The sequence below is a fragment of the Giraffa tippelskirchi genome, chromosome 6, assembly GCF_054371585.1.
Source record: "Giraffa tippelskirchi isolate mGirTip1 chromosome 6, T2T-mGirTip1v1.2.pri, whole genome shotgun sequence".
In the NCBI taxonomy this organism is placed as follows: domain Eukaryota; kingdom Metazoa; phylum Chordata; class Mammalia; order Artiodactyla; family Giraffidae; genus Giraffa; species Giraffa tippelskirchi.
The window spans coordinates 170,021,849-170,045,038 of NC_137280.1; the positions used below are offsets into that span (position 1 = coordinate 170,021,849).

Here is a 23,190-nt window from a genome sequence, read left to right on the forward strand (position 1 = left end):
ATCTGCGGAAAACAAGTGCTGTCATGAAAGAAATTAATTAGCTATAGTTGGATTTTCTACTTTAATGTTTTTCTCATGAATTTATGATGTTGAATCTTTTCTCAAATAAATGATGAATTTATATGTCACTTATAACCCATTTGAGCCAGTATATTTAAAGCTTATAATGCATAATTTATGTGTGTATATATGTCATATATATGAAAACAGGCAAGATTATATTTTCATTAATGTATTGTACCTTCTATGGCATAGCAGAGGATAGATTTGAAAATAAAAAGATTCTCCTATACTTAAACACAAGAGATACTCATTTATGAGTAAATGAATTAATCATTCAACCCCTAGTAGATCACTTGATATATGAGAGATTGTATCAGAAAAGACACCTAATTTTTTTTTTTTTACTTTTGTTAATTTTGATAAATACAGTTGTTTTTTTCTCTGATAACTGAAATCTTTCCAGTTAGAAACACAGTTCGGTCTGTCACCCTCAAATTCCTATAGAAAAAGCAAACCAGTAATAACAACAATACTAAGATTAGATAGGGGAAGGAAAAATAAAACTGTTGCATTAGAAAGATCCCAAGTTATTAATTTTCTAAGTATAGACTAATATATATTTAAACTTAGGTACTAAAAAGCAATGTCAAAGTCCACACATTTTTTCTTTCATTTTCTTTTAAGTAAACATAAATGGCAAGGAAGTAGGCTGATTTTATAAACCTATTTCAACATTCTATTTCTAGAACATGTAATAAGATTAATATAGATTACAAATAATTTTCTGGATTTTCTAATTTTAAAATGATAGCACAGAATGAGAACTCTAAAACTTTGCAATATCCTGAATTGAGTTATGAATTAATAAAGACTACGGCATGTAGTCAGAACATATTTAGTGTTCATATTACCCCCCTTGGAACTTGGTACATAGTTTGCATAACTGTATTAAACCAATCACTCTTAGTCACAGAGTAGAATGTGTTAACTCATACTAGTAGCAAATTAGAACATCTAAACTGTTTTCACTGTGTATATGGTCTGATAGTGAATGTTGTTTACAAAAAAAAAAAAAAAAAGTATTGAGTTTGAACTGTTGAGTTAAACATTTTTATTTTAAGTATTCCCATAACGATAATGGACAGATATTTATGGTGAAATTAGGAGGAATAGCTTAGGTGTGATACTTTATAATGTCACTTGACTATGGGTGAATTTTTCATAGTGTAACAGTTACCATGTTACTGAACTAGGGTTCCATACAATATCATTTCTGAAGCACTTCCCTAAGCCATAACCATAATTTTGTTAATGGAATTGTTACCTTTTGCTTACTTCCCCATCTACTATTGGCCAAATTCAGACAAACTTACATAATATACTTTCTCTTTATGCCATTGCCCTTCATCTTAATTACTACCAGTTGGCTTCTCACAGTTTCAGTTCAGTTTAGTTCAGTGGCTCAGTCATATCTGACTCTTTGTGACCCCATGGACTGCAGCACGCCAGGCCTCCTTGTCCATCTCCAACTCCTGGAGTTTACTCAAACTCATGTCCATTGAGAGAGTGATGCCATCCAACCATCTCATCCTCTGTCATCCCCTTCTCCTCCTGACCTCAATCTTTCCCAGCATCAGGGTCTTTTTAAATGAGGCAGTTCTTCACATCAGGTGGCCAAAGTATTGGAGTTTCAGCTTCAGCATCAGTCCTTCCAATGAACACCCAGGACTGATCTCCTTTAGAATGGACTGGTTGAATCTCCTTGCAGTCCAAGGGACTCTCAAGAGTCTTCTCCAACACCACAGTTCAAAAGCATCAATTCTTCAGCGCTCAGCTTTCTTTATAGTCCAACTCGCAAATCCATACATGACTACTGGAAAAACCATAGCCTTGACTAGACGGACCTTTGTTGACAAAGTAATGTCTCTGCTTTCTAATATGCTATCTAGGTTGGTCATAACTTTCTTTCAAAGGAGTAAGCATCTTTTAATTTCATGGCTGCAATCACCATCTGCAGTGATTTTGGAGCCCAGAAAAATAAAGTCAGCCACTGTTTTCACTGTTTCCCCAACTATTTGCCATGAAGTGATGGGACCGGATGCCATGATCTTAGTTTTCTGAATGCTGAGCTTTAAGCCAACTTTTTCACTCTCCTCTTTCACTTTCATCAAGAGGCTCTTTAGTTCTTTGCTTTCTGCCATAAGGGTGGTGTCATCTGCATATCTGAGGTTATTGATATTTCTCCCAGCAATCTTGATTCCAGCTTGTGCTTCCTCCAGCCCAGCATTTCTCATGATGTACTCTGCATATAAGTTAAATAAGCAGGGTGACAATATACAGCCTTGACGTACTCTTTTTCCTATTTGGAAACAGTCTATTGTTCCATGTCCAGTTCTAACTCTTGCTTCCTCACCTGCATACAGGTTTCTCAAGAGGCAGGTCAGGTGGTCTGGTATTCCCATCTCTTTCAGAATTTTCCACAGTTTATTGTGTTCCACACAGTCAAAGGCTTTGGCATAGTCAATAAAGCAGAAATAGATGTTTTTCTGGAACTCTCTTGCTTTTTTGATGATCCAGAAGATGTTGGCAATTTGATCTCTGGTTCCTCTGCCTTTTCTAAAACCAGCTTGAACATCTGGAAGTTCACGGTTCACGTATTGCTGAAGTCTGACTTGGAGAATTTTGAGCATTACTTTACTAGTGTGTGAGATGAGTGCAATTGTGTGGTAGTTTGAATATTCTTTGGGATTGGAATGAAAACTGACCTTTTCCAGTCCTGTGGCTGCTGCTGAGTTTTCCAAATTTGCTGGCATATTGAGTGCAGCACTTTCACAGCCTCGTCTTTTCGAATTTGAAATAGCTCAACTGGAATTCCATCACCTCCACTAGCTTTGTTTGTAGTGATGCTTCCTAAGGCCCACTTGACTTCATAAGAATCACTTGGATCTATTTTTGCAGTGTGTGTATCCATTTAAACTCAAAGTTGTTTTTCCTTCAAAAAAGAAAAAGTAGACATTAGTACAGTTTACCAAGTAGTTCCAGTTTTACTTATGTAACCATGGTAGAGTGACTCTTCACTCACCCTTGCAATTAGGGTCTTGTGACTCTGTCAACATTATGCTAAGTGAAATAAGTCAGAACTGAGAAAGGCAAATACTGTATGATATCACTTATAAGTAGAATCTTAAAAATAAACTATGCATGTCAAAAAGCAAGCAGACTCACAGATACAGAGGACAGATTAGTGACTACCTGTGGGGCAGAGGGGGGGACAATATAGGGCAGGGTAGTGGGAGACACACACTATTGAGTGGACGATGGGCGCGAGGATGTGCCAGCCAACACGGGGAATATCGCCAATACTTAGTCGTAGCTGTAAATGAAAAACCTTTAAAAATTTTATAGAGACATCCCTGGAGGTCCACTGAGTAAGACTCCACACTTCCGCTGCAGGGGACATGGGTTCAATCCTCGGTCAGGCAATTAAGATCACAGATGCTTTCACCCCAATTTTTTTTTAATTGTATAGTTTTTTTCATTGAAAGAAATGAATGGAAGAGACAGTTATTACTTTGGAATAAAGCCTTAAGAGTCAGTGTGTGACTCACCACATTCTTTCTTTCTGCAAAGCCACTTGTGACCTATTTGTAAGTTATCAAATCAATGTATAGTGTTTTAGTCAGCCTTTAAATAAAATAAATGTGGGCATTTTGTTATCTAAAATTTTAGCAACAATATGTTTATGCTATGTATGTATATATATACATATATACCTAATGATTCACAATCTAAATATCAGGTCTTGCTTGATGAGGTTTGTCCTCAGGTAAGTTTAAACCCACTCATCTGAGATAGCCAATGTCAGTAATCCTATTCTGTTCCTGGAGATTCATTTAGGCAGGGGCAAACCTAAACCAGACAGTGCTTGGTAATCCCCTGAGTACATAAATTAATACTATGGCAAGTTTACTAGAGGCCTTTCCTTCTCTCTTTTGAAAAATCTTTGAAAGTGATGTTTCTCGTTTCATTTGGAAACTGAGTATGAATGTGAAAACTACAGTCTTTTAGATGTCAGTGGAGCTCACACCAAGTATTCCAGAGCAACACAGGCAGAGCCTTGAGGTATCCAGCCTGATGGCTTTTCTTTCTCTTGACTTGCTGAAAGTCTTTTTAATGTTTAAACTAGGATAGCCAAGAACTGACACCAACCAAAACGTTCAATGTAAAATGTATCATAGGTCGTTCAAATCTACCGTAATGGGAGTTTTGTAATATTTGCCGTGGTAGTGATGTACCAAGTTCAGTTCCATGTAAAGAAATACTAAATAGTGATACAAAAATGACTTAGTGTGGTATTATTTTCAAGTAGATATACAGATCAGGCAGCTGCCTCAGGTGTTGTTTCACAGACTTGAAGACATCAGATCTGAAGTTTCAGCAAAGCACTTGGTTATGTTTTTATGGATATAGAATCATCACCAGAATCAATGTTTGAATTCTGTGCAGAAATAAGGAGGAAATGCTTAAAAGATGAAGGGAGAATGGGAAATGTAGATTTTTTTTTATGCTGGACATACTAGGATTAGAACAAGATCAAGATTCTCATTAGGAGCTAAGGAAAAAATGTATATTAAAGTCGGAACCAACGCTCTACTCTGCCATGTCTATTAGAGCATCCAAAGAACAAGAACTTTCACTGATGCTGAGAAACTATACCTTTTGTGTGTGTGTACACCAATGAGATTGGATGGCAGATGTATTATCCATTGTTCCAAAGTATATTAAATTCTGGGTAGTTTTAAACTCCAGAAGATAATGAAGGACAGGGAAGCCTGGCATGCTACAGTCCATAGGATCACAAATAGTTGGACAGGACTGAGTGACTGAAATCCAGGGAAAGAAGTTTTATTTTAGAAGTCTCAAGGAAGAAAATAGAAAAGTCATATAGGTTGTATAAGACCAAATGCCTTTCTGTGTAAGACAAGGGATGACTAATTCTCAAGGATCATTCTACAAAAGAAGATAAATCTATTGCATGACAGCCACAATTCAAACACTACAATTCTAGCAATATCAAGAAAGAAAGAACAATACACAGACCAACTTAAAACTGCTGATTATACTGAGGAAATACAGTTCTTAGTGGTAGGACAGAATGTTTCTCTTGAAATAGATAGTTTGAGTGAAAATTGCTCAGTCATGTTCAACTCTTTTCAAACCCGTAGACTGTAGCCCGACAAACTCCTCTGTCCATGGAATTCTCCAGGCTAGAATACTGGAGTGGGTAGTCAATTCCTTTCTCCAGGGGATCTTCACAACCCAGGGACTGAACCTAGGTCTCCTGCATTGCAGGCAGATTCTTTACCATCTGAGTCACCAGGAAAGCCCAAATTAACCATTTTCAAAAAGGCAATAATGAAAGAAAACTTCTCTCATTTGTTGTTCAGTTGTTCAGTCGTGTCAAACTCTTTGTGACCTCATGGTCTGCAGCATGCCAGGCTTCCTTATCCTTCACTGTCTCCCGGAGTTTGCACAAACTCATGTCCGTTGAGTCGGTGATGCCATCCAACCATCTCATCCTCTGTCGTCCCCTTCTCCTCCTGCCCTCAATCTTTCTCACCAGCAGGGTTTTTTCCAATGAGTGGCATCAGATGCCAAAGTATTGGAGCTTCAGCTTCAGCATCAGTCCTTCCAATGAATATTCAAGGTTGATTTCCTTTAAGATTGACTTGTTTGATCTCCTTGCTGTCCAAGGGAATTGCTAGTCTTCTCCATAATAATATAAAATCAACAGAAAATATCAATGCAGCAAAAAAGTGGTTTCTGAGATTGTAAAATTGATAAGTATATAGGTTGTCAGATCAAGAAAAAAAAGCCAGAAATTACCAATGCCAGAAATGAGAGCTATGACATCACTGGATTCTGCAGACTTTCAGAGGATAACCAGAATATTATGAATGAATTTATTGCAATAATTTGACAGTGTAGATGAAATAGACACATTCCTTGACTAACTATTAAAGGTCGCTGAAGATTAAAAAGGTGAGTCATAGAAAATACTCCTAGATGGTTTCACTAATGAATTCCATGAAGTCCATAAAATATAATTAGTACCAATACTCTACCAACTTGTCCACAGGTTTAATAAGGAGGAGATGCTTTCCAATCTAACAAAGATATTATAAGAAAACAAAAGCGAAAAAAAAAAAAATAAACTGCGAAACAGTATTCTCATGGATGTAGATATAAAAATCTTTAACAAAATTTAGTAAAATGAATCCAGCAATATTTAAGAAGAGATTCTATTTCAGGAATTCAAGGCTGCCTTAAAATTCAAAAATTGACTGATATAACCCACTTTATTGACATTAAAATGATAATAGAAAGCACATAAGTAGGTGTATAAAAAGAATTTGACAAAATCTAAAAGCCAATCATGATAAAACTCAGTGACCCACAAATGGAAGGGAACTTCAACTTTATAATATGAATCTATGAAAAACCTAGTGCTAACAGAAAACTTAATGGTGAAACACTAAATGCTTTCCTCCAAAGATCCTCATTTCTTGTCAACATTATCTGAGATTTTAGGCAGTGAAATAAGCCAAAAAAAGGCAGTGAAAATTATCCAGATTAGAAAAGAACTACTAACACTCTTTATTTCTAGAAGACATGATCATCTGTGTAGAAAACTGCAGAATTCTCCAAAAAGCTTACTAAAATTAATGAGTTTAGTGAGTCTGCATTCTACCAGATCAATTTAAAAAATATTATTAATATTTCTATAAACTGGCAATATAATCAGAAATCAAAATAAAAATACACTGGATACTGTGACTTCACAAAATACAAAATCCTTAAGATGTATTTGGTGAAATATGTATAAGATTGATATCATGAATACTAAAAATTATTTTTGAGAAAAATCAAAGAACATCTAAAATAATGGAGAGATACACTGTGGTCATGGGTCAGATCACTTGATATTGTTAAGGTTCTCTCCATATTGATCAGTAGAGTCTACCCAAACAAATCAAAATCCCAGGAGATTGTTTTTCTCTTTTGTGGAAAATTGTCAAGCTGATTCTAAATTTCATATGGAAATGCAAAGAGCTCAATGTATTCAAAACAATTTTGAAAAAAAAAAAAGATACAAAGTTTCAGGACTAATACTACCTGATTTCAAGAGTTTAAGGAGCTCTAGTTTTAAGTCAGTGTTGTATTGGTCTAATGGAACAAAATAATTAGTCCAGAAATATACCTAAACAGAACAAGTGAACTGATTTTGACGAATGTGCAAATGCAATTCAATGGACTAATGCTGATTTTAAAAGAGGATATCTGTGTGCAAAGAAAGATAAAATTTGATCTATACCTGAAAACATAAAGAAAAATTAACTTAAGGAGTACCATAGGGACTTCCCTGGCGGTACAGTGGATAAGAATCTGCCTGCCAATGCATGGGAAGTGGATTTGATCCCTGATCTGGGAGGATTTCATATACCGTGGAGCAACTAATCCCACACACCACAACTACTGAGCCCAAAGCCATTGAACCTTGCGTGTCTCAAGCCTGTGCTTTGCAGCAGGAGAAGCCACGTCAATGAGAAGCCCATACGTTGTAATGAAGAGTAGCCTCCGCTCGCCACAACTAGAGAAAGCTTGTGCAAAGCAATGAAGACTCGGTGCAGCCAAAAATAAATAAAAAATTTTTAAAAAGATCATAGTTCTAAATGTATGACCTAAAACTCAGTAATATCAGGAAAAAAAAGAGTAGAGAGAAATTATGACCCTGAGTTTCTTATCTGCCACAAAAATTATATTTCTTTAAGAAAAATATTAATAAATAGGACTGCATCAAAACTCTAAATGGCCACTCTTTGAAAGACTCTCAAGATAATGAAATGAGAAGCCACAGACTGGAAAGCAATTTGTAGTTCATGAAGAAATTGTTTCTAGAATATATAAAAAACTCCCAAAACTGAGCAATAAGAAAAAACTCAATAAAAAAATGAACAAAAGTTTAGATCTGACACGTCATAAAAGAAGATACATGGATGGCATGCAAGCACATGAAAAGTTGTTCAGTATTATTATGTACTTACAAAGACTCATACATGAATGTTCATTGCAGCTTTATTTGCATTAGCTAAAAACTGGAAACAGCATAATTGTCTATCAACAGGTGTATGGATAAACAAATTATGGCATAATTGGTACAATAGACTACTTCTAGCAGTATAAAGGAACAAACTGCTACATGCCACAACATAAATGAATCTCAACATAATTATGTTGAATGAAAGAAGTCAGATAAAAAAGAAAACCCCAGAAAAAACAAATGTAATTTCTAGTGGTTGCCTAGGAACAAGTAGGGGATGGGAAGAATGGAAGAAAATTATAAAGGGACATGAGGAAATTTTTATCATTATCTTATTGTGGTGAAAGATTCTATTGATGTATACTTATCCCAAAACTTATCAAATTGTAAACTTGAAATGTATGTAGTTTTTATATGTCAACTTTACATGAATAAAGAAGTTAAAAATCAAAGACTAGAAAAGACATATGGCAGTGCAGTATAGCAACAAAAAAAAGTTTAAAAATGTATTATGACAAAGAAAATAATAATGAATCCTGGCTACATTTCAAACAGTGTTCTAAGATGTTTACACATATTGTCTCATTTAACCCTTCAAAACAACAGTATGAACTCAGGATCCCAGTTACTGAGTTTTACAAATGAGAAAAATTGAGGCACAGAGATATTAGGTAATTTGCATGTTGTCTTTCAGGCAATAATGAATACAGATTAGATTTAAACATTGACAGTTTAGTACCAGTATTAAACTAGTACTGAACCAAGTACTAATGGCCAGTACTACTGGCTTTCCTTTGCTTCTCTCGATTATAAACACATTTGGGCTGTTTACATGGATGATAATGATGGTAATATAAATATTAACAATAATAAGTTACTAAAAATTCTTTCAGTGGAAGCTACCCTCATGCAAACAGAATCTGGCTGGGCTGTTTCCTGGTGTATTTCTCATGTATAGAAATGTTACTGCCAGTAGGTAGCTAGGGATGAACAGAGAAATGGGGTCAGGGGCCAGGTGGCAGGAAATTAGGCATCTTATAAACAGCAGGGTCCACAGGCAGAAAAAGGAAAGCAGGAGCCTTCAGAGTGACAAGAAGCCACACTTTTTTGGGGCAATATAGGTCCCGGTAGCAGACAAAGAAAGGTGGGGAAAGGTGGGAACCTCATGAGTTCAGAGGTCATCATTTGCTCATTGTGATCTCATTACAAGATCAGCTTTATAGATTAGAAGTACCCATCATGCACCAATGCCATAACATTTCTGATCTAAGCTAAATGAGGACAAAATTCCCTCCTCCCCTCTGTAAAGTGGAGCTGGGATGAAAATAAGGGAATATGACCCCCAAACTCCTCCTTTCCCAGTGAATATTCCACCCCTCCATTTGTATGCCCCTCATGACCAGCTTGCCAAAGAAACTCAGGGCAGCAGCTCCTACCTCTGTGCCTGCTTTCCCTCTGAGAGCCTATTTTTGCTTAAATTGACTCTACTTTCTTAACCTCTCTGAGTCATCTCCAGATTCTTTCACAACAAAGAAAGAATCTTAAGTTCACTGGGAACAGAACCAGTTCCTAGCATATAGTTCAATGCAGTCACTCAATCGTGTCTGACTCTTTGCGACCCCATGGGCTGCAGCACGCCAGGCTTCCCTGTCCATCACCAACTCCCAGAGTTGACTCAAACTCATGTCCATTGAGTTGGTGATGCCATCCAACCATCTCATCCTCCGTCGTCCCCTTCTCCTCCCACCTTCAATCATTCCCAGCATCAGGGTCTTTTTAAATGAGTCAGTTCTTCGCATCAGGTGGCCAAAGTATTGGAGTTTCAGCTTCAACATGAAAGGTTGTTGCTGGACCACAAAAAGATGGCCAGGATTCTTGGCCTCCAGAGGAGAATTCAATCTGGGGCCAGAGACTAGGCTTGATCTCCCAGAGCTTTTGTGTGATAAAGTTTTATTAAGGAGATAGAGAAAGCTTCTGACGTAGGCATCAGAAGGAGGCAGAAAGAGTGCCCCCCAGCTCGTCTTCAGCTGGATGTTATATAGTCACTAGCAGTTTGTTAATGAAAGAAAGGAATGTCTTATAACTCAGAATGGCACCAGGACCCTCATCCATAAGAGGTATTTTGGGATAATCTGGGCACCAGAAGAGTTATCCCCGGCCGGGCCATAAAACGATTGACTTGAATCTTGCAGAAAGGCAGATCATGCAAATAGTTTCGTTTACATAGATTAGGGGAACAATGTCTGAGTGTAACATACTGGTTTGTCAAGTAGGTTCTGAGCCATTAGGCTGAACCGACTTGAAGACAGAGTTTGGGGTAAATGCATAGTATATTAACATAGCTTAAGACAAACGTTTCCATAAGAAGAATGCATTGGTTAACAAGGTTTGAGAATAGTTAACTTCAGGTGGAACCAGGTGTCATAGCAACACAGTATTTTAAGAGAAACCTCTTTTAAATTTGTATAGAGAAGGGAAAAATATCGCTAGTTTGTTTCCTCCTGCCACTTAAGAGAGATAAAAATGTCTGACACTTGCGGCCCATTTCCTCCTTTTGGAGACCCCTGGCCTTCCTGCCTGTTACCCTTTCAAACATCAGTCCTTCCAATGAATATTCAGGTCTGATTTCCTTTAGGATGGACTGGTTGGATCTCCTTGCTGCCGAAGGGACTCTCAAGAATCTTCTCCAACACCACAGTTCAAAAGCATCAATTCTTCAGCGCTCAGCTTTCTTTATAGACCAACTCTCACATCCATACATGACTACTGGAAAAACCATAGCTTTGACTAGACGGACCTTTGTCAGTAAAATAATGTCTCTGCTTTTTAATATGCTGTCTAGGTTGGTCATAACTTTTCTTCCAAGGAGCAAGCGTCTTTTAATTTCATGGCTGCATTCACCATCTGCAGTGATTTTGGAGCCCCCTCAAAAATAAAGTCTGCTACTGTTACAGGAAGGAAGAAATTAACACATCCTCTCCCCGAGGCTAGCCATTCCAGGAGGTGTTTGTGAGATGAATGGATTTTTCTTTTACTTTACCTGTTCACCTCCCCCCATCTCTCTTCTATAAAAGAACCCGGCGTCCAGAGTCTGATAAGATGATTGTTTTGAGATATTAGATTGTCATCTTCTCAGTTAGCCAGGTTTCCAAATCAAGTCATATTCCTTGCCTCAACACCTTGTCTCCGAATCATTGGCCTGTCATGCAGCAAGCAAAGTGAGCTTGGACTCAGTTACAGATATATGGTACTAGTAGAATAAGGTAAAGTTTATTAAAATAGAAATCTTGTCTAAATCTTGTCTTTCAGGCAAAATTATTTCTGAGTGGGTACTGCATGTCACTTCTAAGCAGCTTTTTGGTAAAACTGAACAATTAGAAATGACCACTGGCACTGAAAACTAATTTTTGCAACAAAATATTTTCCTTTTTATCTTCACCTCTAGGAGCACTATTATACTTAGAGTAATAAGAAATGTGATTTGAAGACTCATAAAGTAAGTGAACTTTAATATCCTTTCCAGGTATTAAATTCTGATTGTTTAAAGTTTAAAATAAAGAAGACTTTCCCTGATTTTTAAAAAGTTATCCTGTTTCCTTTGCCTTGAATTTTGTCTCTATGCTCACACCAAGGAAAGTACTCTTAAATTCACTCTTTAAGGCCTATCTCAATCTCCATCTCCTGGAAGTTCTCCAGTTCTCCAGTCAAAATTAGTCTCTGTCTTCCATGCGCTTCCCCGGCCCATTGCTTTTACCATATTTGATGGAGTTGCCACATTTAGTCCTCAATTCTTGTGCGAGTGCTTGTCTTCTCCACCAGAATGCACGTTAATTCAGGAAGGGAAGAGCTGTGCCTTATTCATCCCCGAATTCTGAATTCTTTGCTAAAATTTGGAATTGGCTTTCAAAATCTGGGTCTTTATAATTTATTTCACACATTCCCTTTTTGGAAGCAGTGACAGTTAAATGCCTGTTAAATTTAGCCTTTTAAAGTTAATTTCCTAGTCTTGGTCAAGATGTGAATCTGTTCTCTGGGAGAGAAGCAGCAGGGATTACACTGCAGACGGTCTAGCAGGTGTCTTTCTACATCAGGCCCTGAACAACCGCAAGAAAAATGTATTCCTTAGAAATATGTATTGAAAATCAAAGCTCACCTTTATGATGACTTTCTTTAGCTATTTACTTCTATTCTGGCTAACAGTGTTGGATATTTCAGCATGCTTGATTTGTCTGCACTTACTTCTGCAAAATCCACAGATAGCATCACCCAGCTATAATAAATCTAGACTTGTACTAAACTTTTCCTTTTTGACTTAATGTCCCATTTTCTGTTAAAGTAGACCCAGAAGAGACAGGAAACAGAACTATGCTTCAGCTGCATTGCCCCTTATAGCATCCACTTGCCAAAATAGGGCAATAAACCCAAAGTGTGTATATCATGAAACCAATATGGTTAATAAGTAGATACTTGCTTTAAATACACAGGAGGTTTTATAATGATAAACAATATGATGTGTATAGAGAAGGCTTACAGACCCTCAAATTCTTGAGTAAATCAATTTCAACCACTTTCTAGCCCCTCCTTTATCCTCAAGAAGCATATTGTTGTTTAATCGCCATGTTGTGTCTGACTCTGTGATCCCATGAACTATAGCCCACAAGGTTCCTCTGTCCATGGGCTTTCCCAGGCAAGAATAATAGTAGAGTGAGTTGCCATTTCCTTCTCCAGGGGATCTTCCTGACCCAGGGATACAACCTGCATCTCCTGCATTGGCAGGTGGATTCTTTACCCCTGAGCCAACGGGGAAGCCCTTCAGGAAGCATAGTGGTAAAAAAAAAAAAAAAAAAAAAAAAATTGTTCATTAAAAATTTGAAAGAATAGCATGAAACCTGTGTATCCCCATATGTGAAACAGATCACGAGTCCAGGTTCGATGCGTGAGACCGGGCGCTCAGGGCTGGGGTACTGGGATGGCCCTGAGGGATGGGTGGGGAGGGAGGTGGGAGGGGTTTCAGGATGGGGACACATGTCCACCCATGGCTGGTTCATGTCAATGTATGGCGAAAGCCACTACAACATTGTAAAGTAATTAGCCTCCAATTAAAATAAATTAATTAATTAAAAAAGAAAAAATGATCACAAGCTTGTTGATTTTTACTGCAGAAGAATAAATGATATTTCAACCATTTCAACACATTCGTTTGGATGTGTTGAATATTTAAAGTGGAAGGGGAAGTGGTAGTGTCCCATGGAGAGGCCACATGCCATATATAAAAAATAAAACGCCTGCAATTTCTCCTTTAAACTATGGAACAAATACAAAAATACTAACCAAGAAAACAAAAGCAAAAACACAAAAAAACCCCAAAAACATAGTAAGTGACAATGTCTCCCCATACGTAAGCCCTAAAGTAAGGCGCTGCTCACTCTGCCTGTAGCGTGGGGGCCCAGGTGTGACTAGGGTTGGGGTTTGCTTGGTAAGTGGTGCGACTCCAAGTCTCACAGCTGAGTCTGGGGCAAGGGCGTCAGGATGCCCCTGCTGACCCCCTAGAATTCCCAGGGTCCTGGGAGGTTTGAGCGTCTTCTGGGAAGAGGGGTCGTGGCAGCAATAGCTGGGGCCTGATACTTCCCTTCTCTGAGCCACTCTCCTTCCTCAGGGCATCTGGAGAATCCTCCCCCTGCCCCGCCTTCGCGATCACACTTACACCTCGTCCTCCACACACAGCCCGAAGCCACTGGGCACCCCCTGCAGGCTGCAACCTGCACCCCGTTTGCCTTTCTGGAAAACACCGCCTTCCCTGCACCCAGACAAAGCCCCAGGCTCCACCTGCCGCTGTTCCCCAGAAAAAACACTTAAAGCGTTTGGAAATTGAGCTTATTATTATGCAAGTCTTCTTTTGCTGCCCTGTTTTAGGTATGAATAAAATATTTATTAAGTGTTTCGCAAAACGTATTAATTATTAAGATACTATAACAACTGTGAGGTCATGGAATTTAAAAAGTGAATTAACTATGGAGATATTAGACAGATCTCTGTTCCTGATCCTACCTTGTGCTGAAAAAAAGACTTAAAGTGTTTTTCTGTTTATATAATAAGGCTGTTTCTGCTTTGGATGCTTTTAACTTGCTGTCTGTGTTAGTTGCTTTGTCATGTCCGACCCTTTGCGACCCTATGGACTGTAGCCCGTCAGGCTCCTCTGTCCACACAATTCTCCAGTGTGAATACTGGAGTGGGTTGCCATTTCCTTCTCTAGAAGATCTTCCTGACCCAGAGATTGAACCTGGGTCTCCTGCATTGCAGGCAGATTGTTTACCATCTGAGCTGCCTGGAAAGCCCATAATATGCTAAAGGAGAATCAAATGATAAATCATTTTTCCATCTTTGCTGAGATTTTATTAGCAATATCATCTTTCACTTATTCATGATTTTCTTATCACTAATTCTTCACATAATGAGTGTCTAATAAATGCAAGGTATTTTAGTAGACAGGAAATACAGCAGTGAGAATGATAGAGAGGGTTCCTGCCCTCAAGGAACTTGCTGCATCCATTTTAAACTTGTACACACAAAATATTTCATATGCATAATATATAATTAAAGAATAATTGATAAGTTCAATAGTGAGTATTTGTTGTTCAGTCGCTAAATCGTGTCTGCCTCTTTGTGACCCCATGGACTGCAGCACACCAGGCTTCCCTATCCTTCACCATCTCCCAGAGTTTGCTCAAACTCATGTCCATTATGTCGATGATGCCATCCAATCATCTCATCCTCTGTCATCCCCTTTTCCTCTTGCCATCATATATGAAATATGATTTTGTGTCAAGTCTTATGATAAGCAATTCACATATATTGAGCACTATAGGTTACAAGCAAGAATAAAATATTTTAAAGTTTTCGTATGTGATAGAAAAAAGTATTTCTCAAAGAAAATATAAAACAGATTTTTATATATTAAATGCTTTATATCTCTTTTTATCAAAATGTTAATCTGGATGATACATTACTAAAATCAAAGTTTTTTTTTTTTTTTTTAAATTTTCCTGAATCATAATATTATGTTGTAATTCTACATCAAATACATTTAGATATGTATCTAACTATTCTTTTTCCTTAGAGAAAAAAATCAATATTTTTCTTGTTTTTGTCTGGTAGACCAACTTTAGAGAAATATATTTGTGTCAACTGGAATTTCATGGTTTAGGCCAAAGGGCAAGGAAATTATTTTGACAAGAACATTTTACTCTATCATGGTGGCCTGTGTCTTTTTTGTTTTCTTTGTTTGTTTGTTTTGTTTTTTAGTAACTGAAATATGTGACCCAGTGATATGAATACTTTAGGAACATGTAAAACTGATATTTTTGAGTTCCAGAAAAGGCATAGTTCTCTGGTAAACAAATACACAGAACTACCATTACAGACTATCTCTCAATGAAAAGTTTTCTCTAAGTAGAAGTTGTTGATTTCCATATTCTTTGCAATTCTCTTGCTTATTTCTTAAGGATATTCTTATTTTTCAATAGAAATTTTTGCTCCCCTATTAATTTAAAAGACAAACAAACAAACAAAAAACAACTGTTTTCGTGCCCTGTATGGAGATGGTGAGGTTTTCACATTTGGTGTTGATATTCATTATATCTGGTTTCTCTGTAAGCTGATTGTCTTTTGATTTTTGTCCCAAAATGCAGCTTTTACTTAATAATCACTGAATGCCAATATGTGAGATCTGTGTTGAATAGTCACAAATGTCACCAAAGAAATTTAATAATCCACATACTCCCAAGAAAATCAGTTAAAACAAAAAGAGAAGAAAAAGAATACATAGAGGGGAAAAAGCAGTGATTTTTAAAGTGAAAGAGAACTAACCTAATGAAATGTCAGGATTTAGAAGACAGATGATTCCTAGTTTTTAACATTTGAAATCTTTTTTGTACATTTTTATGTCTGAAACCAAGATGAAAGAACTAAAGATAGTATTTTCCTTAGTGCACCAAATTAGTTGTGGGAATGAGTCTGTTGGTCTGGCAATCGCTACAAAAAAGCGATTTTGTAGACAGAGCTTGTGCTGTGGACTCCACGGTGGAGAGCAAGGTAATTAGCATGTCCTCATTGATTATAAGCCTAGCAACACTGGAAAGAAAAGGCGGGAAGAAAAAGTGGAATACTATTACTGAAATAGAACATCTAATGAAATTTTCTCGGGGTATTTTTTGGAAACCAGCAAATGATTTACAGATACTTTATGCTGGAGTCTTTCAACCAAAGGGTCATTAATCTCCTCCACGCTTCCACATATTGAAAGCCAAGAAAGGATTTCTGGTAAGAACAATAACATTGTTTTGCATTTTAGCTCAGGGGTATAGACTTTGATGTGTTGTTTTTCCTTTCAACTAATTAAGTTTTCTTTCTACTCCCCCAAGTTATTTTTGTCAGCATTACTTTTGAAAAACCTTGCAAAAAAGAAAAGTAAACACAATAGAATTGGAATGGCCTTCTGTCCCTAAGAGTGGGTTTTATGCCTGTGATGTCAGGGTGCCGGGTGGACTGTTAAAAAAACAAACAGAATTGCCCCTGATTTTCTCATTGTGAAAAGCATGTATTACTCCACAGATTATTGGGAAAAGGCTCCATTGTGCCCAGGGTTAGATCCTCTCAGAGAACTCAACATAAAACACAAGTTAAAGTAGAGGAAGCTTTAAAATGTGACATATCACATTTATTAGATTTATTAAAAGCCACATAATAAAAAGTACTGAATTTTTATTGATTACTTATGAATTTTTATAAGGATGCTGTACACACTTTCCCATACACTTTGCCATTTAACCAATGCTAGAAATGTTCCTCCACCATAGTTGGTTAGTCAACTTAGGGAGAAAAATGTCTTCCATTCTATTTTTTTTTTTTCAAATTAGAAAAAAAAAATTAATGCCCGCTTCCTGGAAAAATCAGGTCACTAAACTTCTCATGATTTGGGGTTCAATACAATTCTCTAAGACTATTTTGTCTATATAAAATCACATTCTCAAAATGTTTCAGTGATAGGCTTTTCCTGTATTACCATTTCTGTGTTTAAATGGAGCTTTTTCTGGTTTCAGGATTTACAGTAGAGAAAGAGTGTGTTTCCATTTTGTGTTAATCACATGGGCAGCTTCTGTAACAAACAGCTCCAAATCTCCGTGGCTTGCCACAACGGAGGCTGCTTGCCAGCTTTTCTAACAGTCGGTTTGGAAGGTGGAGGACTTTGAGTCTGTACGTCCTTCTGTGTGGCGTTTCAGACGCCTATCACCTTGTCATTCCGAAAATCACTTGGGCCTTGGAGGAGTTCTCTGCTGGATCATTTATATCCAGCCAGCAGAAGAGAATAAAAAAAAGCACAATAGCATCACAACCACTTTAGTTCAAAAGAGATATGTTAGTGAATATATAGTAATTTCTAAATAGTGTGCATTTATTTTCATTTTTTGGGGGCGTATTAGGTTAAATGTATCCATAGGAAAACATGCTTTTTTTGTTGTTCTGGAAGTGTTCTTGAATAATCTATTTCCCTAATGAATCCATTTTTTTTTTGTTTCCTTTTGTTTACTCTTTTTGAGATCTCAATATTTACATGTTGACATGCCTGGGTGGATCATCCAGTCACCTTAATTTTATTTTTTACAGTTACATTTTACTATCTTTTCTGGAAGATTCTCATTGCTTTCAATTATCAAGAGTTTTTAAAACCACTGCTATGTAATTAATTTTCTAAAGTTTTATAAATGTTCTGTATACATATATAGTGTATATATATGTATATTAATAATGTACCTATTTTATATGTATGTGTATATATATATATACATATATATGTATATATATATATATACTCCTGTTCTTTCTAAAAAAATTTTTCTTTTATTTCTCTGTTGATATTAAAAATATATTTTGGCATTTATTTTCAAATTGTTTATGTCTCCTAGAAATTGATGTTTATTTGCTTCAGTCTCTATCTTTCATATCTGAGACTTTTCTCTGATTTGAGAATTCTTGTTTCTCTCATAATATTTAAGATTGGTATACTAATTATACTTACTTAAAGCTATGAATAGTGTAACGGAGATTGTTAAATGGGGCTCTAACTGAACAGTGTTGAATGAAACACTCTACTTCTTACTTGAAAGATGTCACAGAGCCCAATTTTCCAGTTTCTTTCTGGGATTACAATGACCTGGGGGAAAGACATCTGGGGTTCCAAGCATTAGAAATACAACCATTCCTTAATCTCTGCATTTTCCATATGGTTTCCTCACTCTCCACCATGCCTGGTTTCCAATAGTCTTCTGTGTAGTTATCCTCAGAGACCACAACTCCCATCTTATAATAAGGTGGGGAAGCAAAGTCATAGCCTGAATGGATCAGGGCAGAGAATAAGGCACTTGTAGCTTCTTAAACTTTCCAACAGTATTACTCAGCTTAGTCTTGCCCACATCCCACAAGTGCCAAGGCATCTGGCAGTGTTAATCTTGGAAACTTGGGGTAATTCTGGTAAGTGAATAAATGCTTTTTGGTTTTACGCACTACAGAGATGGGATTAGACTATGATCTTCTAAATCCTTTACCACTTGACCATTTCCTTTTTAGTTTCAAAAATGCTTTCTTCTCCTCTGTTCTTTCTATCCTGTACAATGTTTTTTAAATTCCATGTTCTGTACATTCAGTGTTCTGTATTTAACTAGCAAAGTGTTTCTTTGATGTTTGTATTTTCCCATTAGGCTGTGAATATTGTAATGGCAGGAAGTTGGCCTCTCTAATTCATCCGTTTATCCACAATGCCTGAGGAGTTCTAAGAGTGTGAGCTTGATAAAACATCATGAATAAGTGAAAAAAATATGTGATGAAATTACCTTAGGGGTATTTTAGTGTCTGAGGTATAATTACCTCAGACACTAAAGAAAAGTCTTGCCTCCTATGAAAAAGTTTCTCTCTTGCCCTATTTCTGATCTAATTTCTTTGAGTAAATTGACTCTCTATAACTCTTCTTATTCAGGAATCCTTATCCTGTACTCCGAACAAGCCAAATAAATATAATTTTCTATTAATCATATGAAAGTCATGGAGGAGCCCATCTGAAAGAAATATTTGGGAATATGCTTTATATGGGAGTAATAAAACTATTTCAAATATAAATGTTATCAAGAGCCTACCTTACATTTATCTCAGTCTCTTAATTCCTTCAGTACTTGCACTTTGTTTTTCTCAAAATTGTCAAAATCCTGACTTCTGATTCCTTCCTGATATATCAGTCCCTTCGTAGTCTACTTTTCAATTCCTATTTCAAATTCAAGGTGACAAAAATCTATAGCTTTGCATGATGATTAAGAAGATAGTTCTTAATTTCACTAAAATAATGTTTTATTATAATATTTACAATTTTTATTTTTTTGGATACCTAATGCCAGATACAAGATACCATCCTTATCTTCATTGGGATTATATTTTAGAAGATGTAGAAAATGAGTCAATTTAAAAAATGAGAACATTTCAGATAGTAAAAAGTACAACTAAAGGCATACTATAAGAATATGGCATAGAGTTTTATTAGTGAAATACTTTAGTTTGGATTTTTATATAAGGCCTCCATGAAAATATGACATCTTAACAGAAAGAAGAAAGATAAAAATGAGTCAGATATGCAACAAAAATTTAAAACACATTCTAAGCATATGGAACAACAAACACAAAATTCCTGGGTCTGTATTACGATAATTTGTGGGGTGTAGGGCTAGAGACCTCCCAGATAGTTTAGACTGTCATCTGATTTTAAAATATTACCTGAGACACTTGGGATGCCATACATAGAATGGATAACTCTTAAAGTTGGAAGAAGATATCAACATCGCGCATGAGAATATGGGCTGGGATCATGACAGTGTCAATGGAGAAAAACTCTTGGAAATATAATTGAAAGGACTTGCTGATGTATCAGTGTCTGGAGGTTGAGGAAAGAGTAAAACCTAGGATGCTTAAGTCCATTTTTGATGCCTGGTAGATGGTGTGGAAACAACTTGAGAGGGGATAGCTTTGGAAAGATGGCCAAGATTTTTTTCTTTTATATCTGATCATGCCCCTCTCAAAAGTCCATTATTAACTATTTCAAGCATTTTCTATTTTGTTCTTCATTTTTTTTCATTTTATGCTTCCTGCCTCTTATCATGAAATGCAAACTTAGTTGTCTAAAACAGTACACATTTATTATTTTACAGTAATAAATTGTATTATTACTCTGGAGGTCAGAAGTCCCAAATATATATCACTGAACTAAAATCAAAGATACATGGCAGGGATGTGTTCCTTTCTGCAGTCTCTAGGGGAGAATCCAGCTTCTAGAAGCTGCATAAATTTCATAACTCATATTTCCGCACCCCTTTCCTCTTTGGTAACCACAAATTTGTTTTTGAGATCTTTGAGTCTGTTTTGGTTTTTATATAAGTTTATTTATGTATTTTTAAAATTAGATTCCACATATGAGTGCTATCTTATGATATTTTTCTTTGGCTTACTTCATTTAGTATGATAATCTCTAGGTACATCCAGTTGGTGCTCCGCCCATGTTCTTTTTTATGGCTGAATATTAATAATATTCCATTGTATATATGTATCACACCTTCCTTATCCATTCCTCTTTTGATGGACGTTTAGGTTGCTTCCGTGTCTTGGCTATTGTAAATAGGGCTGCAGTGAATATTGGAGTTCACATATCTTTTCAAATTATGATTTTCTCTGGGTATATATCTAGGAATGGGATTGCGGGCTTGTGAGATAGTTCTACTTTTAATTTTTTAAGGAGCCTCCATACTCCTCTCCAGAGGAGCTTGACCAATTTATATTCCCATCAACAGTGTAGGAGGATTCCTTTCTCTCCACACCCTCTCTAGTATTTATTGTTCATAGACTTTTGATAATGGCCATTCTGACCAGTATGAGCTGATTCCTCATGGTGGTTTTGATTTGCATTTCTCTGATAATTAGTGATGTTGAGCATCTCTTCGTGTGTTTTTTGGCCATCCGTATGTCTTCTTTGGAGAAATGTCTATTTAAGTAGATCTTTAATTCTTCTGTCTTATTTTACTGAATTTATATTTTTGCAAGAACAAACTGTTAATATTTAATCTTTAATTGCAAAACTTAAAGAGTCACTAGTGATTTTTTTTAGCTAGAAGGTTATAAACCACTGGCAACATTAATTCAATTCAGATGAAAAGGAATAGAAAGATTTATTTTTGCCTCAGATCCAAAGCTGACTTCCAAACCAGGTTTACTTCAGATGATATTCTACTTTAATCTTAATCTAATTCTTTACTTCTCTTTGCATTTGGACTTAGAGAAATTAAGAGAATTCTAGTTATAATTTCTCCAAATCTGTAAATATATAGAACAGTCCTGAAAAAGAAATATGTCCCCACATGAGGATCAAGGGAGTAAGCTTAATTAATGACCAGGCAAGTAACCTAGAACCACTAAATTCAAGGTGACTGTTTGAGTTGGAAGATGTGATTTATCTCTGCTTGATCTCAGAAATATCTTCAAGAGCACCCTCATCCCCAAATCACTTCTAGGACACCATTATAACCAAATATCTAGTTTGCTTAAGAGTGGTCCAAGAATTATATGTCCATTCTACAATGAAATTCAGATTGTCATAGTCCGTAAATTCTAGCCCAACAGACTTTTCATGAATATAACTTTTTTTTTAACTTCTGAATTAACTTTATTAACCTTAAGTCATAAACTGCAAGGGTTTTCATGAATTGTGTAGATAGTTTCAGTGCCTTGCAAAAGGGTTGCATGCAACTAGCCCACAAAATCATCGTTAGGTTACAAAATTAGACATTAAAATCTATATCATAAGAGAAATGATGGGTTGCCATTTCCTTCTCCACATAAGAGAAATAGGTTTTCTAATTTTAAAGAAGAAAACTTCATGTGGGTCTTAAAGTAGAATTATATTTAGTCTTTAGTGAATAGAGGTTAGAAAATACAAGCATACTACATTTACTTTGACCCTATACATCTGATTCTATTATCATTTCAGAAAACAACTCCCTGAAAATAAGGAAAGAATTATTATAAATGAATATCTCCGCAGTAACTGTGTTCTGATGACCCAATAGAGAGCTGAATCGGTCACTCCCCTGCTCCCGGAATGAGGCTGTATCCTTTCCTACTTCCCCACATCCCGCCTTCATAACCACCATTGTCCTAAAACGTTCACCACAATGAAAGTGCAGCAGAACCTGAAGGGTAGGAAATAAAGTGATCAGACCAAGTATTCTAATACTTTCTGTTCTAAAAAGAAGGGGGAGAGGTTGAGGTTTTCTATAGAAACTTGGATTTGTAATGAAATCCCAGTAGTATCATAGAACTAAAAATGAGAGAATTTGCCAGGTCATTTGTAAGTCTTCACACTCAGGTAACCATAGGAGCTCCCCTGAGTTGCCGTAGCCATAGTTTGGAATTAGCTGAGCTGGATGTCCCCGTGAGAATACACGCATTCGCCATATACCACTTGCCTTGTTTTTGTTGTTTAGTTGCTAAGTCGTGTCCAACTCTTTGCAGCCCCATGGACTGTATAGCCTGCCAAGCTCCTCTGTCCATGAGATTTCCCAAGCGAGAATACTGGAGTGAGTGGGTAGCCATTTCCCTCTTCAGGAGATCTTCCTGACCCAGGGATTGAATCCACGTCTTCTGCCTTGTCAGGCAGATTCTTTACCATTTGGCCGCCAGGGAAGCACATCACATACCCTATAAATAGGTAAAAGTGAAAGAAATAAGAGAATATTATGGGTTGAATTGTATCCCCCACTCTGGAAAATATACATTGCAGGCATAATTCCCAGTGTTTCAGAATGTGTCCTTATTTGCCAATAAAGTCATTGCAGATGTAATTAGCTAGGAAGACATCATACTGGAGTCAGGTAGATCCTTATGTCCAGCTGTCATGCAGTACTCAGTCACTCGGTCGTTTCTGACTCTTTGGGACCCCATGGACCTTGCCAGGCTCCTCTGTCCCTGGGGATTCTCCAGGCAAGAATACTATACTGGGT

General features: G+C 36.7%; 1 protein-coding gene across 6 annotated transcripts in view; it reads left to right on the forward strand.

Annotated features, from left to right (window-relative positions):
• LOC145509654 (uncharacterized) overlaps positions 1-23,190 on the forward strand; it is a 641,798-nt gene that overhangs the window by 280,141 nt on the left and 338,467 nt on the right. Inside the window, exon 6 of one of the 6 annotated variants that reach the window (XM_081498874.1) lies at positions 11,550-11,689. The exons of the other annotated variants lie outside the window; for them this stretch is intronic. Coding sequence (XP_081355000.1) covers positions 11,550-11,589 — 40 coding nt within the window. The 3' untranslated portion in view covers positions 11,590-11,689. Of the gene's footprint in view, positions 1-11,549; positions 11,690-23,190 lie in introns of those variants that run through there. 6 annotated transcript variants of the gene reach the window in all.